At 34.3% G+C, this 20,034-nt stretch overlaps 2 protein-coding genes across 2 annotated transcripts; both read right to left on the bottom strand.

Annotated features, from left to right (window-relative positions):
• Positions 1 to 1,379: 1,379 nt before the first annotated feature.
• On the bottom strand, positions 1,380 to 5,246 carry LOC132055944 (cysteine-rich receptor-like protein kinase 42). Its single transcript, XM_059447974.1, has 6 exons — positions 3,972 to 5,246; positions 3,429 to 3,548; positions 2,965 to 3,315; positions 2,635 to 2,869; positions 2,401 to 2,545; positions 1,380 to 1,997 (listed from the first exon to the last, which is right to left on the bottom strand). The coding sequence occupies exons 1-6, from the start codon at positions 4,747 to 4,749 to the stop codon at positions 1,602 to 1,604; spliced, it is 2,025 nt and encodes a 674-aa protein (XP_059303957.1). The 5' UTR covers positions 4,750 to 5,246; the 3' UTR covers positions 1,380 to 1,601.
• A 1,148-nt stretch (positions 5,247 to 6,394) lies between these two features.
• LOC132055951 (homeobox protein knotted-1-like 6) lies at positions 6,395 to 17,456 on the bottom strand. The gene is made up of 5 exons (XM_059447982.1): positions 17,046 to 17,456; positions 16,115 to 16,252; positions 15,811 to 15,937; positions 7,706 to 8,004; positions 6,395 to 6,726 (listed from the first exon to the last, which is right to left on the bottom strand). Exons 1-5 carry the CDS (start codon positions 17,244 to 17,246, stop codon positions 6,574 to 6,576), a joined length of 918 nt encoding a protein of 305 aa, XP_059303965.1. The 5' UTR covers positions 17,247 to 17,456; the 3' UTR covers positions 6,395 to 6,573.
• Positions 17,457 to 20,034: the final 2,578 nt, after the last annotated feature.

The following is a 20,034-nucleotide window of genomic DNA, read 5'->3' as shown; positions in this document are numbered from 1 at the left end:
TAAATTTTTATCCGTTGGCAATAGAATCTATGCCTAGCGGAGCATATATTCTTTACTTGTGCTGGGCATAACTTGTTGATATTATGATATGAAAATATAAATTTATGCACCGCAAAAAAGTTGTTTGTTATGAGGGGAAAAAATTAAAGACCAACACAAAATAGGGACAAAAGTGCAAACCCAGTGCTTACTACTATAAAATGCTCCATAGATCTTATTAGGAACATTAAAGGAATGTATTTCAGATATGAAATATGTTTTGATAGAACCTATGAGTCCACCCTTTTAGTGTTCACCACCTGAAGGTTCACTTTCAAAATGCCTAAGCGGACACAGTCCCTAAGTCATTTTCATAGATAATGATGGAAAGTAAATAAAGCAAGATATTTATGTGGAAAACTCCTTGCTCAAGGGATTAAAAACCACGACCTACCCCAGTAGGATTTCCAACTTCACTAAACTGAGCAATGTTTCAGATTACAAGCTTTTGCAACCTAGGAATTAACCTCTTAATCCCTCCCCTTACAATAACTCTATTGCAAGCACTTTCTTTGACTAACTCTAGTCAACCACCAAACTAATTTAGCTAACTCTAGCTGAATCCTCACACCACTATGACTAACTCTAGCCAAGTGTTTACAACAAAAGCTTGATAAAGACAAACTACCTACGAAACTCTTCTTAAAGAAGTGTAGGTTTACAATGTAGAGATCATAAAGACTAGACAATTCTAGGACTCAAAACATCTTCCTTTGTTGAGATCTGGCCCTTGAAATCTGTCTTAGCTTGTTCTTGAAAGCCCCCAGAAGAAGAACTGTGGTGGCTGCACTTGTAAGAGTCTAATCTTTTTAGGTTTTCAAGTGTTAGGTCAAATAATGTCCAACATGTTGTATAAATATGAGACCAAATAGAGAGCATGTGAGGAACATGTGACCATGAGTGGTAACTTTCCAAGGGCTTTTAGTTTCTACTACACATACAGTTGTGCTGCTGTTAAGTACCGGGCAGTACTCCCATGCAACCTGATGGAGGACCTGGTCCTTGGGTCTTTTGTCAATCATCAAAACTTATGAAATACTGTAACTCATCATGTTTATAGGATCCCAAAGATCTCATCACCATGGAAAAATGTTCTTAATGCTTAGAAAAAAGTTATGCAACTCAAATTCAACTTCTCTTATGTTATTTTCTTATCTAAAAGACTAGTGTCCAGTAGGACAAGTAGCATATTTTTGCCTCTGTCACCACCATGAATTTTATGTTTCTTGGAAGTCAATATTAAGTCTCTGCTTCAGAGGCTCAGAGTAGCTATCAACTACTAAGATCATTTTATCAGGACAAGAAACTGAAATTGCATTTTTCAGTACTGGCGATGTACATTTCCATAGACAAAAGCTCTATCGATTCAATCTATTTCATCCTCTTGAATTATATAGTTACAGTTACACCAACGAAAGAAACGATGTGATTTACAAGTAAGTCAAGGCTCTGCTCAGAAAGTTTACATATGTGCTAGGGTCAATTCCAAATCATTGATCTTGGTTCATTGCCCTGGGGAGGACTAATGTAAATCCATGAGTAATCGTAAGCAACCAAAATCCTCAAGAAATTTTCAAGAGTCTACTGTTTTCACTCGTCGAAAAATCACTTGATTGAGAGCTAGATAAGCTAGCAAACTCAGAAGATTGAATAGAAATCCCATCAGTGGAATACCATTCTGAGAAGAAACTATCTTTAGTTACGGACGGACTACTTGTATCTGGAGGGGCTAGTAAACTTGAGTTCTGGAATGGAGGTTGCACTGGCACTGGAATTTCAATTTCTTCATTTCTTAGGATCGTTACCACTTGAGACATAGATGGTCGTGAAAATCTTCTAGTTTGTGTACACAATAGCCCTAGCTGAAGCACGCGTGATGCCTCCTGTTCTTGAAAATCACTCATCAGCCTGCTGTCTATGGACTCAGTAATCTTATTCAACTTGTAATTTCTCCACACCTATTACAAGAGTTAAAAACCATGCTTTATTTATGGTCATGTAAATGGCAATGCAATCAGAAACAGTTAAAGGACGAAGCACGAACTATGTGACCAACTGATCATCTAAAAGCTTAAATTGTTAAGGAGAACACACTTTTGATTACGGAATTATATTCAATATATATTTGGGAAAACTACATTTTTGGACCGCTCCAAAAAATAATAGCTGGTAAATGCACATGTTTTGTCTATTTAGTATAAATATACATAAAGTATACATATTATATACAGAATCAGTGTATATGTTTTGTATATTTTAGCCAGCGCTCGTAATTAATTCTGGCCGACGGGCCAAAAATGAAAAAAGCCCATTATATTATGTCTTCAAAACTCGATTAAGTGAGGGCGGCTTGAGACTTACAGATTGTAGAACTGATCCAGAATCGCTCACAAAGACATTGCTCTTTATACAACATGCAACCTCTATGGCCACCACTCCAAAGGAATAAACATCTGCTTTCTCTGTTAAACATCCTTGAAGAAGATATTCAGGAGCTAAATATCCCCTACAGCAGAATTATAATCATATTATCAGCACTTTAGCAATCTTCAGCTGAATAATTAAGAAATGAAAATTTGAATACTGATAACTTACAAGGTTCCCGCAACTCCGTCTTTGACATGAGTTTTATGGGGAGCAAAACGTCGAGCAAGTCCAAAATCAGCAATCTTTGGAACGAGTTGATCATCAACCAGAATATTAGTGTTTTTAATATCCCTATGGATTATCTTTGCTTTGCTTCCTTCATGAAGATATGCAAGCCCTTCGGCTATTCCCAATATAATTTCAAACCGCTCTTTCCAGCTTAAAAATTGACGCTTGTTCTCATCTTCAATAAAAATCAATCAAATTATCGTATATGCTCCAACAAAAAGAGTAAAAAAAAAAAAACAACTAATTAGGCTAAGTTCAAAAAATCGTTACCAAATAGCACTTGATCAAGGTTCCTGTTAGATACACAATCAAAAACCAGAAGACTTTCTGGTCCTTCTATACTACAACCCAATAATTTCACAACATTCTTGTGTTGAATGCTACTAATCAAATTGACCTCATTGAAGAATTCCTCCGCCCATTGACGCGTATTGTATAATAATCTTTTCACAGCAACAGTTTTGCCATCAGGAAGAATCCCTTTATATACTGAACCAGATCCTCCTTGGCCTAACTTGTTCAAGGGATCAAAATCCCCTGTTGCTTTCTGGAGCACTTCATACTTGAAATTTAGTTTCGATGTCTCGAGAGCCAGTGGAATCTTATGAACCCTTTTTGTACCTATATATGTCTCGATTAAGGTAAGATCCATCAGAACATAAACAAACAGAAATTTAGTATATAGAATTCAAGATTTGAAGAGACATAATATATGTAGTATTAAAGAACTATACCTCCTTTGTCCTTAGAATATCTTCGGTAGCCTAGAAAAGCTCCTAAAATAGCAAATAGTCCCAAGATAGACGATAATACTATCGCTGCAATTATCCATGCATCCTTACACTCTGTTGGTCCTGGAAAAAAGATGAACAAGGGCCCAAAAGTAAGCTAGAAAATATCCAAATTAGCGATTAAATTTGTTAAGAAAATGGGCATTTCGGCCTAGCAAAGCTAATTTAGGAGGCGAAGATTTTCCAAAATCTTACAAGGAGACAATATCCCATAACCTCAACCAATATGAGACAATGTAACACACTACACTCCCAAGAATAGACATCTTAAGCGCGGATGATATAACATACGACTTCAACATTAGGTAAACTGAACCCGACCCTGATACCACATTAAGAAATTGGACATTAGGTCTAATTCAACCACAAAAGCTAGCATGAGAATTGTCCAAAACCATATAAGGAAACTCCAGTCCATTCACTAAACTAACGTGGAATAATCTAAAAAAAAAATCCTTTTGTTTGATTTTTCACATTTTTTGTTACCTTTATCAGCGAGGACTAGTGCTCCATCACTGAAGAATTTATTAGAAGAGTATCTCAAATAGCAACCAGCATTCATGGCTTTTCCCTCAGCAGCAGGCAAACATTTTCTTACCATATCTCCAGCATTATTCAGACACTTAGTGCATTCTTCAGGTCCCAAATAATCCCAACATTGCCCTAATGCATAAATAGCAAGCAACCCGCTTTTCACAACCGTTGCCCCGAATCCACTATTTACTATTGACATGCTCGTGACATTCGCGATTGCACGATCAACTCTTGCTGCAAAATCCCTTTTCATGTACTGATCGTTTGTTATATCCGTGGGAACACCACAAGCATAACTCGAAGAATTCTTCTGTATGCTCTCGTCGAAAAAATTATAATTGTCGTATCTGAGAAAACAACCGTCTAAATAAACAGAGCCACCAGGCGCAGGAATGCATTTGGTGAGCTTATTTTTTGCTTCGATGAAACAGAGCTTGCATTCGTCTTGAGAAAGATCGTTGTGGCATTTCGCTAATCCATAAATATCGGGTTCATTTGTGTTCATTTCATATGTTGCAGACTTATTCTCCGAAATAAAATCATCGAGAGTTCCCATGACTTCCATGTATTTAGGGAATAAATTGGTGTTAATCGCCACATTTGTAAGGGGTTTGCAAGAAATATTAGCTATGGTAGTTCTTGGATCAGCAAGAGAGGGAGATAACATAAAGATGAAGGAAATTAAGGAGACGAACGTGACATATTCAAGGTATCTTGGTGCAATAGGCATTAAATTAAAATAGGAATTTGTTTTTCCTCCTTGTTTATGTAAAAAGAATTAAAGAGACAATGATTGATTTTTTTTATCCTAAACTACTCTATTCCATGTACATTTGGTATTTCTGTAACAAATAAACATATTTGTTACAGAGCATGCGAAGGAATGAAAAGATTAAAGTTTCAATATGTTATTATGGAAATATCTAAAAGTCGACTTATCTTCAATTTTCTCCACCTCTCCTTCTTCTTCTTCCTCTCTCTTTTTACTTTATGCGAATACACATGAGAATGCATAAATGTGTTGTAAAAAGTAAAAATTTGCAGAGGAAGAGAGAAGAAAATAACGGGGGTCTACCCCGTTTGGGGAAAGTTGAAAGTAATGTCAATGATTTCGATGCAATTTTGTTCTTTTTCCGAAACAGAGAGTTGAGGTAATATCAATGGCTAGTATTAATTTCCAAGTTCCATCACAGCTTATTTGCTCTTAAATCTTAACGGTGTATGGTAATAATTCAAGATGTTGGTTTTTGGATATTTTTGAACTTTTCTGTTAATAGATTATCTATATCATTTTGTTCATTTCTATTTTGCTAAAACTAAAATCAGGGACGAATCCACCTTTTTAGCAGCCGACAAAGGGCGACCGTCGTTTTAATCGAGAATTTTATATATGTACGTAATTATGTATGTAGTTATCGTTGAATTTTTTTATAGGCTTAATGCATATGCGGCTCTCTAAATTTATCCCTTTTTTTTCATTTTGACATCTCATTAAGTGTTTTCTATTAACCCCTAAACGCTATCGTCAAGGTATCAAACATAATCCGACTTATGTCAAATGATATAGTCTTAAATGCTTGATCTGAAGAACATGCTAATATATATTCTAATTTAATTATGTTATCTTTTAACTTAGATTAGCAACAATTGAGAGGGGAAAAAAGAGTAGCTCTTAATTAAGCTGACAGTGGAAGAGCAAACCAGCAGATTCTAATACATCCATGACCTAAAGAATAACTTACAACATGTCTAAACTATTACTCAACCTTCATTTCCTCAATTTATTTTCTACTTCTAATAAAAATTAGATTTAGGGAGTTTGATAGACATACTTGATGACGAGTTTAGGAGTTCAATAGGAACAACACGTAGTTGAGATGCCAAAATGGTAAAAAGGGACTAAATATAGGGGTAAATACATTCAAAAGGGAGAAATTTTAGCGGCTCATATTTCAAATAAAGATCGCCGCGTGGAAAATTCGTTTTTTTGGGGGTTGTCTCCACTGGTTTGCGAAAGCAATGGGAGACTTGACTTGCTCCATAGAACCCCCCCCCCCCACCCCCCCAGGGGCGAAAACTCCAAAATCCAAAACGTTGGTTAGGGTTCCAAACCTTTCTCTAATAATAAGGTAAGCTTTCAAGCCGCCTCCCTTTAAAGGAGCGGGCGCAGGGGCCGCATATGCATTAAGCTTTTTTTATATCTATGCTTACATGCGAGTAGTTAGTTGATACTCATTTAAAATCCCGAACTCCACCTGTATGAGCTTGCTTACATTGCCGGTCTTAACCCCGGCCGGATAAAATAGCGTGTTGTGGTAGATTGACAGCCAATATAAAATTTGTCGATTCATGATGAATCCCCTTAAAATCCTGAATCTATATACCTTCTACTAAAATTCTGTAACATTATGAGACTTGGAGTTTGAACGATAAAGATTATTCCTGATGTAATCAGATCAGGTAATTGAATTAGGATAATTTTGTTACCAAGAACAAATTAAAATGTCTTCTAAGAAACATTTCAGGAAAGAGATATACTTTCCTATGCTATAAATTACTGAGAAAAGTGACCATGTAGGGTTTCCATAACAGCAAATTGCATGTTTTCTGAAGGTTTCCAGTGACGTTTCCGCTGATTAATGAACCAATTGTTAATCTGCTTGGGATCTAAACCTGTTAATTCAGCTAGACATACTTTGTCTACTTCCTGCAATTCAGCAAGTTCAAAAACAGTTATATTCACATTTTCGTTTGTTGATAGAATAATAAATGTTTACATCTAAAATGGTAAAAGAAAAAAGTTTAATTCCGCTTTCGAGTTCATTACTTAAACACTGTACTGCTTTCGAGTTCATTACTCAAACGGTCACTGTACTGAAAATTGGTGAATAAAGTCATATTTCTTTCTTTTGTACCGAAAAAGTCATTTATATTTTGTTATTTCATTCAAAATATCGCTCAAGTTGGAAAGTGAAATATCCGGCCACTTATTAAGACGACACCTAGTTCTTTAAGCCAAGAAATAGAAAGCACTAAGAATGTGCTTGGTATGGAGTAAAATATTTTTCAGAAAAAGTTTTTCACTCTTTTCATATTTGGCTGGTCAAAATATTTTAGACAATGGAGTAATTTTTTCTAAGAAAACAAGTTTGTTAAAAATCAGAAAAATGACTTTCCTAGTGAAAGTAGAGAACAAGTTCCATAAATGACCTTTATATTGATAATCTAACCCCCCCCCGCCCAACGCCCAACCCGCTCGCCTCAACACCCCATTCCTCTTCACTCTCATATTATTTTCCTTAACTATTAAAAAAAAAAAAAAATCGGGACAATATTTTCTGCTGCTTATCAAACACCAGAAATTATACAACAAAACCATTTCATTTTAGAAAAATGTTTTCAATACATACACACCCTAATCCAGCTTATTGCAAACCAAAAAAAAAACCTCTTATCTTTCTATATAAAATAAAAAAAAAAAAAAGGGGACAATATTTTCTGCTACTTATCAAACACCAGAAATTAGACAACAAAACCATTTCATTTTAGAAAAATGTTTTCAATACATACACCCCATAATCCAGCTTATTGCACACCGAAAAAACTTCTTATCTGACCCAATACCCGATCCGTAAAACAAATTATAATAAAAAGAATTCAATTTGCAAAATAAATGAAATGGTTACCGTAGGATAAGGCCAATTGTAGTGAGTAGTCCACCAGTTTAGCAATATCTCCCTTGCTTCTTTTGGTAACTTTTCCTTCTTATTCTTCATGCAATATTCTTGCTTTAGACTACTTATTATATATCCACTGTACTTGCTCATTAACTTATCCTTTATTTCACTCCTCCTGCACATTTCATCACTAGTACTCTTGTTCTGATCATTATTAGCCTCTCCACCACCACCACCACCACCAATTGTATAACCATCCTCCGCCTCAGCCTCAGCCTCAGCCTCCGCCTCCGCCTCCGCTCCTTCTTCTTTCAAAATAAATTAAAGTACCCAACATAAAAGAAAAGAAAAGAAAAAAAAAAAGCAGTTAAAATTAGATTTCCTAATATATGGACTATAACATGCACTGGGAATTAAAAAACAAACGGCTAATGATTAATATTAGGAAAATGGTCAAATTTGTTTATCTACTATTTGAAATTGAATAATTTCGCCCTTCGTTGGACTTTTGGTCTAATCTTACCCATTGTTAGAAGGAAAAAATTTCTTGTTTTTGTCTTAATCCCTAGCGGAGCTTTAATATGCGAATAACCAAAAGCTGAGGTATACATGGAGTCCACTCATTTCATATCGGAGCTTTGTAAACACTATAAAAAAATTGAAATTAGCTACGAACTTCGTTACTAATACGTTGCTTAGGTCGTAACTAACAGAAATTTGTGGTAATCCGTCGCCAAATATAATTAGCTATAGATTTTGCTATTTGACTATCGAATTTGTCCGTTGCTAATTTTTTTTTTTTTTTTAAATGAAATTACTAGGTCAAAGACAATACTTTTTATTAACGACTATGCTACAAATATGCAAAAATTTTAACGGATGATAAATTAAAATTTCTTCAATTTTAAACAAGTACAGGTACGATTTTGGACTTCTTTTTCCTTGACTCTACGACCACTTGGGTTTGTAACTGCGTAAAATCAATCAGAGACATTCATTATGAGTACTAAGGAGAATGAAGATATATGGTATAAGGACAACGACAAGTGACCTCGTGACAAAGGCGTAGGGTTCGTTATGTCGTTTCAGAGTCAGAGAATCCTATAGGTTTTGTTATTATTTTTTAAATTAAGCCATCACCATTAGGTTGTGGACCTAAGGTGTGGGGCGTTTGGCTTGATCCCTACCATGTTATATTAAGTCACAGAAAACTTATATTGGTTAGAGGGGGACATGGAACCTTGCCTCTAACCTACAAAAGAAGATTAAAGAATACAATTTTAAGAAAATGGATTAGCCTATACAGTTCCCTTTTCATATCTACCAAAGGAATTAACTTACAAAAAAATTACACTTCTCATATCTTCTCCTAATGTAGGAGTTTGCCAATTGTCTAGTTGAAGTAGTCCCTTTGCCTCTCTAGGAAGATCTTGTAGAGAATGATATAAAGTCCTATTTCCACTTAGTAGCCAATTTAGCCATGAAATCTGCCATCTGATTGGCTTCTCTAAAACAGTGTGAAATTTGATGTTGAGTTTGGCTGATCATTCTGGAGGTGCTGTTCATGCTTGAGTCTCAAGTTATTTGTATCCTTGTCTGAATGCACTAGGTGATACCATACTGAGCAGCCAGTGCTTCAGCCTGATTGTTACTGTTGCATTCAATTGGGATTGAATAAGCAAAAATGAAATGTCTATTATCAAATCTTACAACACCTCCCATACTAGCCTTTTTGGTGTCATTGAAGAAACTCCCGTCAGTATTAAGTTTCACCATACCAGTGCAAGGTTTTTCCCAAGCAGTTGGAGTACATCTCATCATGGGACTGAGTCTTTCCACTTTGTTGCATAAGTTTGGCCAATTTTCTTCTGTTGTAACAGAGGGAAATGCTTGTTGTATCAGTGCTTTGATATTCCAAGTACACTGAGTAACCATCTTGTAATGATAAAATATGCTTTTATCTCCATATCTACATGCAGTCCAGGATTTTCAGATTTCCTAACATATCAGTACTGGAGTAGCTTGCAGAATCAACTTATGCACTTTGTTCTTAGGCTTGAAATCTACCAGTTGCTAATGACAGTTGTAATAGGCATATGATGATGAGTAATACCAACAGGAGCACCCATAGCTTTCCAAATGCATTCTACAGCTTTACCGTCTACCATTACATGTTGCATAGTTTAGCCTGAGGAATATAACAGCAAACACTATCAATTCTTTCTTGAGTGCTAGTATTAGCATTATTCCAAGCTCTAGGAAAAGGCAATTTGTCCAATAACATTCTCCAGCAGATGAAGGACATTTTAAAAGGAATTGCTCTATGCCAAATTTCATTGATATAAGTGTCAATATTTCTGTGTTTTCTGATCAGTTCCCAGGCTAGATCATTTAAATAATTACCATCCTCTGTAAGGTCCCAAACTGCATAATCCCCATTGGCATCACTTCCAATTTCAATAGATATAATGTATAGAGCTACCTGACTTGGTAGTGTTCTGTACAATTTCTAAGCATTACACCTATGATATCTACATGGATATCCCCATGAGTATTAATATCATTGTTTTGTTTATCATGCTAAAGAATCTCTTCTTTTCTTTTTTCATCAGTGTAATCCTTCAGTTGCAGTTCATCTGTCCCTTTTTCCCCCTCCTGTCCATCTTTCCTTTGTTCATCAACTTGCTGATTATGCAGAATTGACTTTCTTATTTTTTTTCCTTTTAGCAATCTCTCCAGGGCCTACAGTCTTAAAACAACCTTATTTTTTTTCTTTGTAATCTTCTTGGGAGCTTTCTTCTTTTTTTCTTTGTGATTGAAGCTCTTGCTAGAAGCCTCTTTCTGTTCCCCTTCCTTACCATTCTCTACGCTGTTGTTATGGATGTTTTTGCCATAATCTTTATCAGAAATACATTGTGGAGAAGTAGCTTCTATCTCTTTGTCATTCTCATTTACTTCTCCTTAGATTGCTATCCACCTCATTCTCATGTTGTTCACTACTTCTCCTTAGATTGCTATCCACCTCATTCTCATGTTGTTCACTATCTTTCTCCCCATCTTTTTTGGATCCATCATCCTTAGTAGTCTTATCATTTTCTTTCCTCTGTTCTACTCTTCTACACTGTAATATAGAATGCCCCAAAATTTTGCAATGAACACAAAATTTAGGAGGATTTTCATACTCAACCTTTTGAGTGAAATCTTTGAGAGGGCAAGATTCATCTTCAAGCCCAACCCAAATAGCATTAATTTTGGGTTTAGTAAGATCAACATCAACCCTAACCTTAGGCATGTTCGGTCTAGTCCTGTAATCAGTGGCAGCATCCATTGATAGAGGAATACCTAGAGCTCTAACAATTTGCTTCAAGTAATGCCAAGCATGACAATGAAAAGGTAATTCAGGAAGAAGAACACAAACTTGTACGATTGGAGAATCTTCATCTGGTCTAAAGTCCGGATTCCATTTCTCAAGCCACATAACTTGGCCTTCAATCTCAATGGATCATCTAAACCAAACATTTTCAAAGTCGTCTTTGTTGGTAAAAGCCAAGAAGACAGCGCGATAATTAAAGACTCCAATTCTAGGCGTACCTCTCACAGTGATTTTCTCTGCAAATTTCGACCTAATGTTCTTAATATGTGGTATGAATTTCATGAATTTACCAACGAGGGTAAATTTGCACTCTTCAGCCATGACCCCATTGAAATCTTTAGCTTTGAATATGACTGCTGATATTCCGTTATGGGAGGCGATTCGAGATTCCATAGATGGATCCCCAAATCGACTCTTATTCGTTGTGTTTTGATCCGGAGAAGTAAGAATAGCATTTGCAAAGTTGATTTTTCTTGGAATTTCAGAATCCGATGAAGTCGTATCATTGAGATGGTGTGTTTTCTGTGAGAGACGGGCCGGTTTCGGTTGACCCCCCGGCGTCCCCATGGGGCGGCGCGTCTCTCAAACTCGGAAAAGTCTAGGAAAAATTACCGTTATGTTGCAACGGTCATGAAATGTACGGAGAGCTTTTTTAGTTCAGAAGCGTCTTTTGGTAGACAAAATTGATATTATATTCATTAGCTGATGTAAATACTCAATATAGACAAATTATCGCCCTAAAGAAAGTTTATAGGTTGTATTGTACAAACAAATGGTTGCATTAATCTAACATAACCTGAATTCTGCGCTATATCTTGTACCTTTTTTCCTTTTTCGTCTTTCATGTTTTCTTTTATTGCTCAAGTTGAAGTACCTATGTGATCAGTTCATCTGTAGTTCTCAGATAAAGGAAGCAAACAAGGTAAATGGCTAATTAATGAGCACTGCAGTTTTTTCTTTCTTTTTCTTTTTCTTTTTTAGCTTATAAAATTGTTCTTAAATAAGTAATACACTTATAGTTTGTTTGGCCAAACTTCCCGGATAAAAAAAAAAAGTGCTTGTTTTAGAGAGTTAAAGAGTTTGGCCAAGCTTTTAAGAGAATAAATTTTTTAAGTAGTAGCAAAAGTTATTTTTCAGAAGTTAAGAAAAATAGTTTTCCCCAAAAACATTTTTGGAACCTTGACCAAGCACAAATCTTGTTCTAATATTGTTAGAGGTGTTTTTTAAATTGATTATATAAACACAAACTGCTATCTTCAAAATACTTTTCCATTGAAAACACTTATGACAAAACATTTTAAAAATAAACAGATTTTAAAATTTGACCAAACAGACTATTATAAGCCATATTAATTTTTTGATTTAACAATCTACTAGGCCGACTAAGATGAAGTTCATAGATGAAAAAAAGAACTGAAGTGGTAATATTAAACCTGTAAAGGCAGTGACATCGCCACACGGAGTGAAGGGTGTTTTGAGATAGAATTGCAGATTTGAAAACTACATAATAATTACTAGCATAAGTCATAATAATTGACCATTTAAAATATTTAAAAGACATAAAAGGATCGTGGTTAAAGAACAATTCGTTTGACTCACCGAAATTCAAAACGTACCATATAAATTGGGACGGAGGAAGTACTAGTTTACTTAGCAAGCCCCAAATAACCCTAAAGGAATTCTTCTATGCATGGAATGCAGTCCCCCCTTTTTTTTTTTTGAAATCCATCTTCTGAAACCTGGATCATAAGCTTTACACATCTGATCTGTTAATATTATAAATTTAAAATTCATAATCTCTCAACTACTTATCTTCAACAATGCATGGAATAACAGCTTTTCTAGACTGGATGATGCTTAAATTATTCAGGAGACCACACCATTTGTTTAACTATAACCATTATTCTTTTTGATTAACCGAAGCAACAAAAGCAAATAAAAACTAAAAGTATTGGAGATATTTATCTACTTCTGTGTGTACTAACTGAATATATTATACATACGGCCATCACTTTTATACTATTTAATTACTCCATATAAGTTATAAGGCCTTAAAGTAGAGCTTAACAGACAATGATGAATCGAAGATTGAAACTATTGGATGTCTGAGGACGACAAGATTATGGAGATGTATTGGGACCTTAACTTTTCTTGTACTTGATTCTGCCACTATATCACATGCTGACTATAATTAACAAGCTAAGATTCCCTCTGCTATTCTCCCCACTTAATATTAGGGTTCTCCATTTTAGGCAAGATCTTTTTTTTTTTAAAAATAAAAATTATGTGCATTAATTAGGAGCTGCCCACAACTCCTTCCAACCAACGTGACTTTTCCTCTCATTTAAAAGTTTAAGCTGGACACGTTATGTGCAGGACTTATTGTTTTTTATGAACCAAGTGAGAATATTTTTTATAAAAAGTATTTAATGATAAGACTCGGACACAAGACATATGTCTGCTCTCGGGAGTGGGCTACCTATTGAGAAAGGAGTTGAAGGATTCGTTGGAAAAAAATATGCCTTGTAATACGGTAAATATAATTTTCTCTTATATTTATAGACTCTTGAATTCCCTTGACATACAAGTAATTTCCACTAGTGGCTAAAAGGGTGTTTAAAAACTACTTTAGGCTGTAGGTTCAAATCTCAAGTGCGACATTCTTGTATTTATTTGAATTCCCTTATTAAAATTCATGTCTTTGCCACTAGACATGGGCCGAGTGAGAGTAGTTGTTACCGGTTTAGCAGAACTAATAACTTTGGCTCAAATCTCAAATTTGTGTTTAAAAAAATTCATTTAATATATACAGATAATTTATTCAGAACCCAGTAAAAAAAATTGTGATGCAGAACCCATAAACTAAAGATTATAGCTTCGCCTCTACCACTAGATATCTCATTGAATAGTGTGATCATCTCATCAAAGAATTTAAATTGTTAGGGATCAAAACGCACTTTTAGTTTATTAATTATATCTATAACACGAGAGGCAGATTTAAGAGAAAAATCTTTATTTAACTTTTGGAGGAGTCGGAACTTGGAAATTAACGGGAAGAAACTCAGACGAATCTACTGAAAAACATTGTAATTGCTTTCTCCAGACATGGAAGCACCTAGGAAATGTCAAGTCACTCAGAGCCCGTGAGATAGCAGATGTGTTTTTTTACCCCATTTATGGAGATAAATTCAAGGAGCTATGAAGTGTCGATTGAACTAAAAAAGAGCTTCCTACACCCAGCAACTGTGCAAAGCACTCATAAATTTGGACATTATATCTGATTCAAGGTCATCAACTTATTATATTTTCTTAATTTCTTGTACGATATTCAGAATGTTTGCTCTTTCTATTGTAAATGATTCACCTTCTGCATTTCACTTTTTTATTTTTTCTACTGTTCTTCTTTTTACTTTCACCATTATTATTAGAAACAACAACAGAGCCCGAGAACAAAAGTAATTAGAAGCATTTGAGCCATAAACAAATTAAAGTAAAATACTACTTTGTCTATTGTAATACTCGCTCTGTCTTAATTTATATGACATAGTTTCCTTTTTAGTTTGTCTAAAAGGAATGTCACATTTCTATATTTAGAAACAATTTAACTTTATAAGATGATTTATAACCACACAAGTATCTAAGACTTATTTTGGACCACAAGTTTCAACAGTTTTCCTTTCTTTCTTAAACTGCGTGCCTAGTCAAATGGTGCCATATAAATTGAGACGGAGAAAGTATTATATTATGTGTTTTATTTTGATTTGACCTAAAATTTTAAGAAGATGAAAAGAACTTTTGAATCTCGTGGTACCTTGAACTAAAGGTGCATAATAAATCAAAAATACTCTTTGAATCTTGTGGTATGACATTTCTCTGATGAGGGATTGCAAAATGAGAATGTTGTAACGAAGAACTTAATAAATATAGTGTTATAATAGTCTCATGTCTGTTGTGACATGTAATTGGTCTTCTTACGTAGTTTTGGATAATTCTCAAATTATGAGCAAGTTTTTGGGATTGGGTTGTGTTCAAGATTTATTTTCACATGATATCAAAATCAGACACATCCACTTCTTGATTTACCCGATGTTTGGTTCCATGATATATTGTCCTCGATTTGTAGAGGGTGTTTGATTAGTCCCATATTGGTTTTGAATAGGGTAAATCTATCCCCTTATATGGTTCTCGATAATCTCACCTCATGATCTAAATCTTTTAGTTGAATTAGGCTCAAGGTCTATTTTTCTTAATAGAAAGAGCTGTTAGTTCCTTCTGAACCAAACTAAAAAGAAAAGTATAGAACACCGTAATCTTGTTTCTAACGGTTAATAGCTGTTATTATAGCGGATACAATGAGTGTTTAAAAAGCATTCATTTCATGTACTCCTTCGTCCCAATTTATGTACTTTTCTTTTTCGAGAGTCAATTTGACTAATTTCTGAAGCAAAATTGGATTGGATCAATTTAATATTTTAAAATTATGGATATTCAAAATTCCATAAGTTGCAATTCTTCTTATGTCAATATGATGAAAAAATACCTTTTAAAATAATGTCGGTCAAAGTTCAGATAGTTTGAATCTCATAAAACGAAAAATGCCACATAAATTGGATCAGAGAGTACCGGTTAGGTAGTAATTTGTCCGGCTAAAACACGAGCATTTGTGATGTTATTAACATGCCAACGAACTAAAAGCTATTGTAATTAACACATGTATGTGTAGAGGGAGAGGGAGACCGACCTGAGATATTGCTTGTCGTGCAGAGATTGGTAAGTTGAGTTTGAATATCGTTAAGAAAAGTAGTTGCTTCATTGAAAGGCCTTGCCAGATCGGACTTGAACTTAGCTAACACATCACAGTAAGTTATCTGCGCAGTACATCACCATTAATCACTAAAGAAGATATTATAAGGACAAACACATACACACACATATATAGATCCCCAATCCCTAACCCCCAAGTAATATAGAAAATATATTTATTTTATTTTATTTAAAAAAAAAAAAAAAAAAAAAGAGAGAGAAGAGGAATTGAAGCTATTTACCATAAAATCATTTAACTCAGAATCGTCGCTGATCAGTCCATTTAAGGCAGTGCTGCTGCTGCTGCTTGATCTCCTATGAAGATCATTTTCTTGGACAATATTGTCAAACATTTTACCAATCTCAGGTGGTGCTCCTACCTGCAAATTATCATTATACCATAACGATTATTTCCTGATGAAAAATGTCAAAGAAGAAGGGACAATATACAACTCCATATCTTATCACCAAGGTCTTCGTTAGCCCTAACCCTACAAGGTGCACATCATATCATATAGTAGTACTGGAAATTCAAAACCCTAAAAGCAAAGCTGAACTTTGCTCCTAGCTGGCTAGCAGTTTTCCAACAAAAACCAAAAAATTAGTAAAAACAGCTCCTTTTTTTGTCTATCTCTCTCTAGGCCTACTTGAAGAATTTTAACTTTGCCTGTCATTAACATTTTTTTCTTTTGCCTGTTGTGTTAACTATTTATTAAGTAAGTTTAAAATGCTATAGAGAGACAGTATTACAGACTTTTCTTCCCTCTTTTTTTCCTCTGATAAAGGGGGAAGGTCTAGGGTGTAGTGAGACATCAATTTAATTTGCATGGGCTAGATTAAAAATATTTAAGTACTAACTTAAATTTTTGAGGACTCTCTCTCTCTCTCTCTCTCTCTCTCTCTCTCTCTCTCTCTCTCTCTCTCTCTCTCTCTCTCTCTCTCTCTCTCTCTCTCTCTCTCTCTCTCTCTCTCTCTCTCTCTCTCTCTCTCTCTCTCTCTCTCTCTCTCTCTCTCTCTCTCTCTCTCTCTCTCTCTCTCTCTCTCTCTCTCTCTCTCTCTCTCTCTCTCTCTCTCTCTCTCTCTCTCTCTCTCTCTCTCTCTCTCTCTCTCTCTCTCTCTCTCTCTCTCTCTCAATTTCCTTTTCATTTCTAAAAAGAAAATAATTTAATTTACCTTGTGGCAGTCGATGTACGTAAGAAGAAGCTTAGGATATAAAGGATGCGAAGAGATCTTTGCTTGAATATCTTCTTGTAAATTAGAAGAAGTCTCAACTACTGAATTAGTAGCTGATCCATATCCCATGGGGACCGATCCAAAATATGCCGCCTGCATATTATGATCATCCGAGTAACCAAATTGGTACATTTCCTCCATCAGTTAATCTTAGTATGCTAATTACTATATATATCTGCTGTTAATTAGTACGTCGTTATGATACCAACAAGGAGAAAAAGAGGCGGAAAGGGAGAGATGGAGCTGATGCTTAGTGGAGAGAGAAACTTGTGTCTATAAACAAATGAATTAGTACCTGAATAAAGTTTTGTTGCGCGCAGCCCCTGATGATCATGAAAAGGAAGTACTGTTGTTCTCGTTATTTTATTTTATTTTCGGATTTAACTGATATTTGCACTCATTGTCAAAAAAATCTCAAATTCTTTTACACTCAGTATATTTTTACGAGATTACTAATTAATATTTATTAAGAAATTTAAGTGTAATCATCTAAAACTTAAAACTTTTTTGTATTTTATTTTTTATTTTTTATTTTATATATATATATATATATATATATATATATATATATTTTGTGCACTAATTAATTAATAGTAGTGTAAAGTTAATTAGTGCGTAAAACTTAAGTCCGAAGAAATCGAACTAAAATTCTATATAGTGACTGCTGTAAAATTATTTACACAATTAGCATGATTATAGTAACTTCTTAATAAGCATTAATTTGTAAGTAAAAATACATGGTAAGTAACTAACATATTAAATTACATTACATTAATAGTGTATCGTAATTGTGTGTGTATGTTTAAAAAATCACAGGAATTTCAACACGGTTATATAAAATGTTTTTACGCATTCAGGTTAAAGTAAACCTGCAAGAATAAATAATTGTCTATAACCTAAACTTATTAAAGTAAAGAACGTACCAAAGCTTAGACTGTAGTGGTGTTGGTAAAAATCTTTCATTTAGTGTGCTAATCCATGATCAGTCCCCCTCTTCTCCTCAAATAAATTAAAAAATGTTTGTTAGAAGAGTTAATTATCTACTGTAATATGTAAAAATATCATACAGTAATAGAATGGCGGAGCTACAATTTTGTCTATAGGTTTGGCAGAACCCAGTAGGTTTGACTTAAATTTTGTATTTATTTCTAAAATCACTTAAATGTGTATAAATAAATTATCAATAACCCAATAAACTTCATTTTCAAGGATCTAGAACCTATAAACTCAAAACTGTAGCACATTGAGTAAATTTATAATGAAGCTCAAGACCAAAAAGTAGTTAGGGAAGCTTCTTTTTAGAAGGGAATACAGAGCTACCATAGTGAGTGAATTTATTATTCCAACGTCCAGTATTTTAAGGAAGTTGCACTTATAGTTCTTGTATTGCAAATATCCCAGGTGACCAAATATTGTCTGCACTTTCATTTACCCAATTACTCATAGGTGATGATAGCTCAACAGATTTCAATGGAAGCATGACTCGCTTGTTAGACTTCATTTATTTTCGTTTCTATGATGTAAGAGATCTACTCTATAAAAGAAAAATACGAACCATCCTTAAACATGCATATTAAGGGTGTATTTTGTATAAAATACTTTCAAGAAAATTGTTTTTTTGGTGAAAAAGTTTTACTCTCAAGGTAAAAGCAATTTTCCCCATGGTAATTTTGTAATGTGCAATATATGGTATGAAGATAGTGGTCTATTTGGAGTCCGGAATCTTTTTAACTCAAAAAATAACTTTTGGAACCAAACTAACCCTTAAAAAAGAAAAAAAAAAAAACTAGGCTTCACGCAGTCTGTGCAAGGAAATCCTTTCTTCGACCCCAACCTTTATTCTTTGGAAATCAAACTCAAAATTAAGCTTTTTCATTGACCGAAGATTAGTCACGTTTCAATACACTGTAATATAAATATTTTATATAGAACTTAATATTTTTTTAAAATAATATCGTCTCATTACATCAAGTATACATATATGTTTGGATCGTCGTTTTAGGTGTTTGTAAAGTGCGTCACACAAGTTTGGAAACTTGTTATCTTTAAGTTTTTTTTCGTACTTTGACCGAAGATTAGTCACGTTTCAAAACGTCGGAATAATCCCTCAAAGAATCATCATCATCATTGATATAATGCATACCATAAAGCACTATACCATGGGAAACTGACTGTGGATATCTGCATGTTATAGAGATTTCATACTCATCTGGACTAATATTCATTTTTTCATGTATGTAAGTGACTAGTGAAACGTGACTAATCTTCGGTCAAAGTACAAAAAAAAACTTAAAGATAACAAGTTTCCAAACTTACTTCGAGGCACTTTACCCCTAAAACGATGATCCAAACATATATGTATACTTGATATAATGAGCCAACATTATTTTACACTAAAAAATAATAATTAAGTTCTATATAAAATATTTATATTACGGTGTTTTGAAAGGCAACTAATCTTCGGTCAAAGTACGTGAGAAAAAGCTTAATTTTGAGTTTGATTTCCAAAGAATAAAGGTTGAGGTCTGGGGAAAGGATTTCACCATTTGTGGTAAAAGGACCAAAGTGTAAATGTACACTTTGGCCCTGTTTGGTTCTTTTTTTATTTTTTAAGGGTTAGTTTAGCTCTGAAAGTTATTTTTTGGTTTAAAAAAGTTCCGGACTCGGTCTATTTGTAGTTTGGCGTACAGAATGTTGACAAGAATATGTATCGCCAAGTTGAAGCAAGTTGGTACCGTCTAAGAGTTATGATATTTATAAAAGATGGTGACTTTTATTCAAGTGAGGAAAGTTATCATCTTTTTCCTTTATTTTTTTGTGTGGTGAAAACATCATTTGATACAACATTTTCGGCAATTCAAGATGAGCTGACATTGAACAATGATTTCAAGAAACTATTTTGATATTTCAGGATGATTTGACACAAAAG

Source organism: Lycium ferocissimum, chromosome 5 (genome assembly GCF_029784015.1).
Source record: "Lycium ferocissimum isolate CSIRO_LF1 chromosome 5, AGI_CSIRO_Lferr_CH_V1, whole genome shotgun sequence".
Lineage (NCBI taxonomy): Eukaryota > Viridiplantae > Streptophyta > Magnoliopsida > Solanales > Solanaceae > Lycium > Lycium ferocissimum.
The sequence above is the reverse complement of the archived record's forward strand: the minus strand, read 5'-3'. Positions and strand labels throughout refer to the sequence as shown.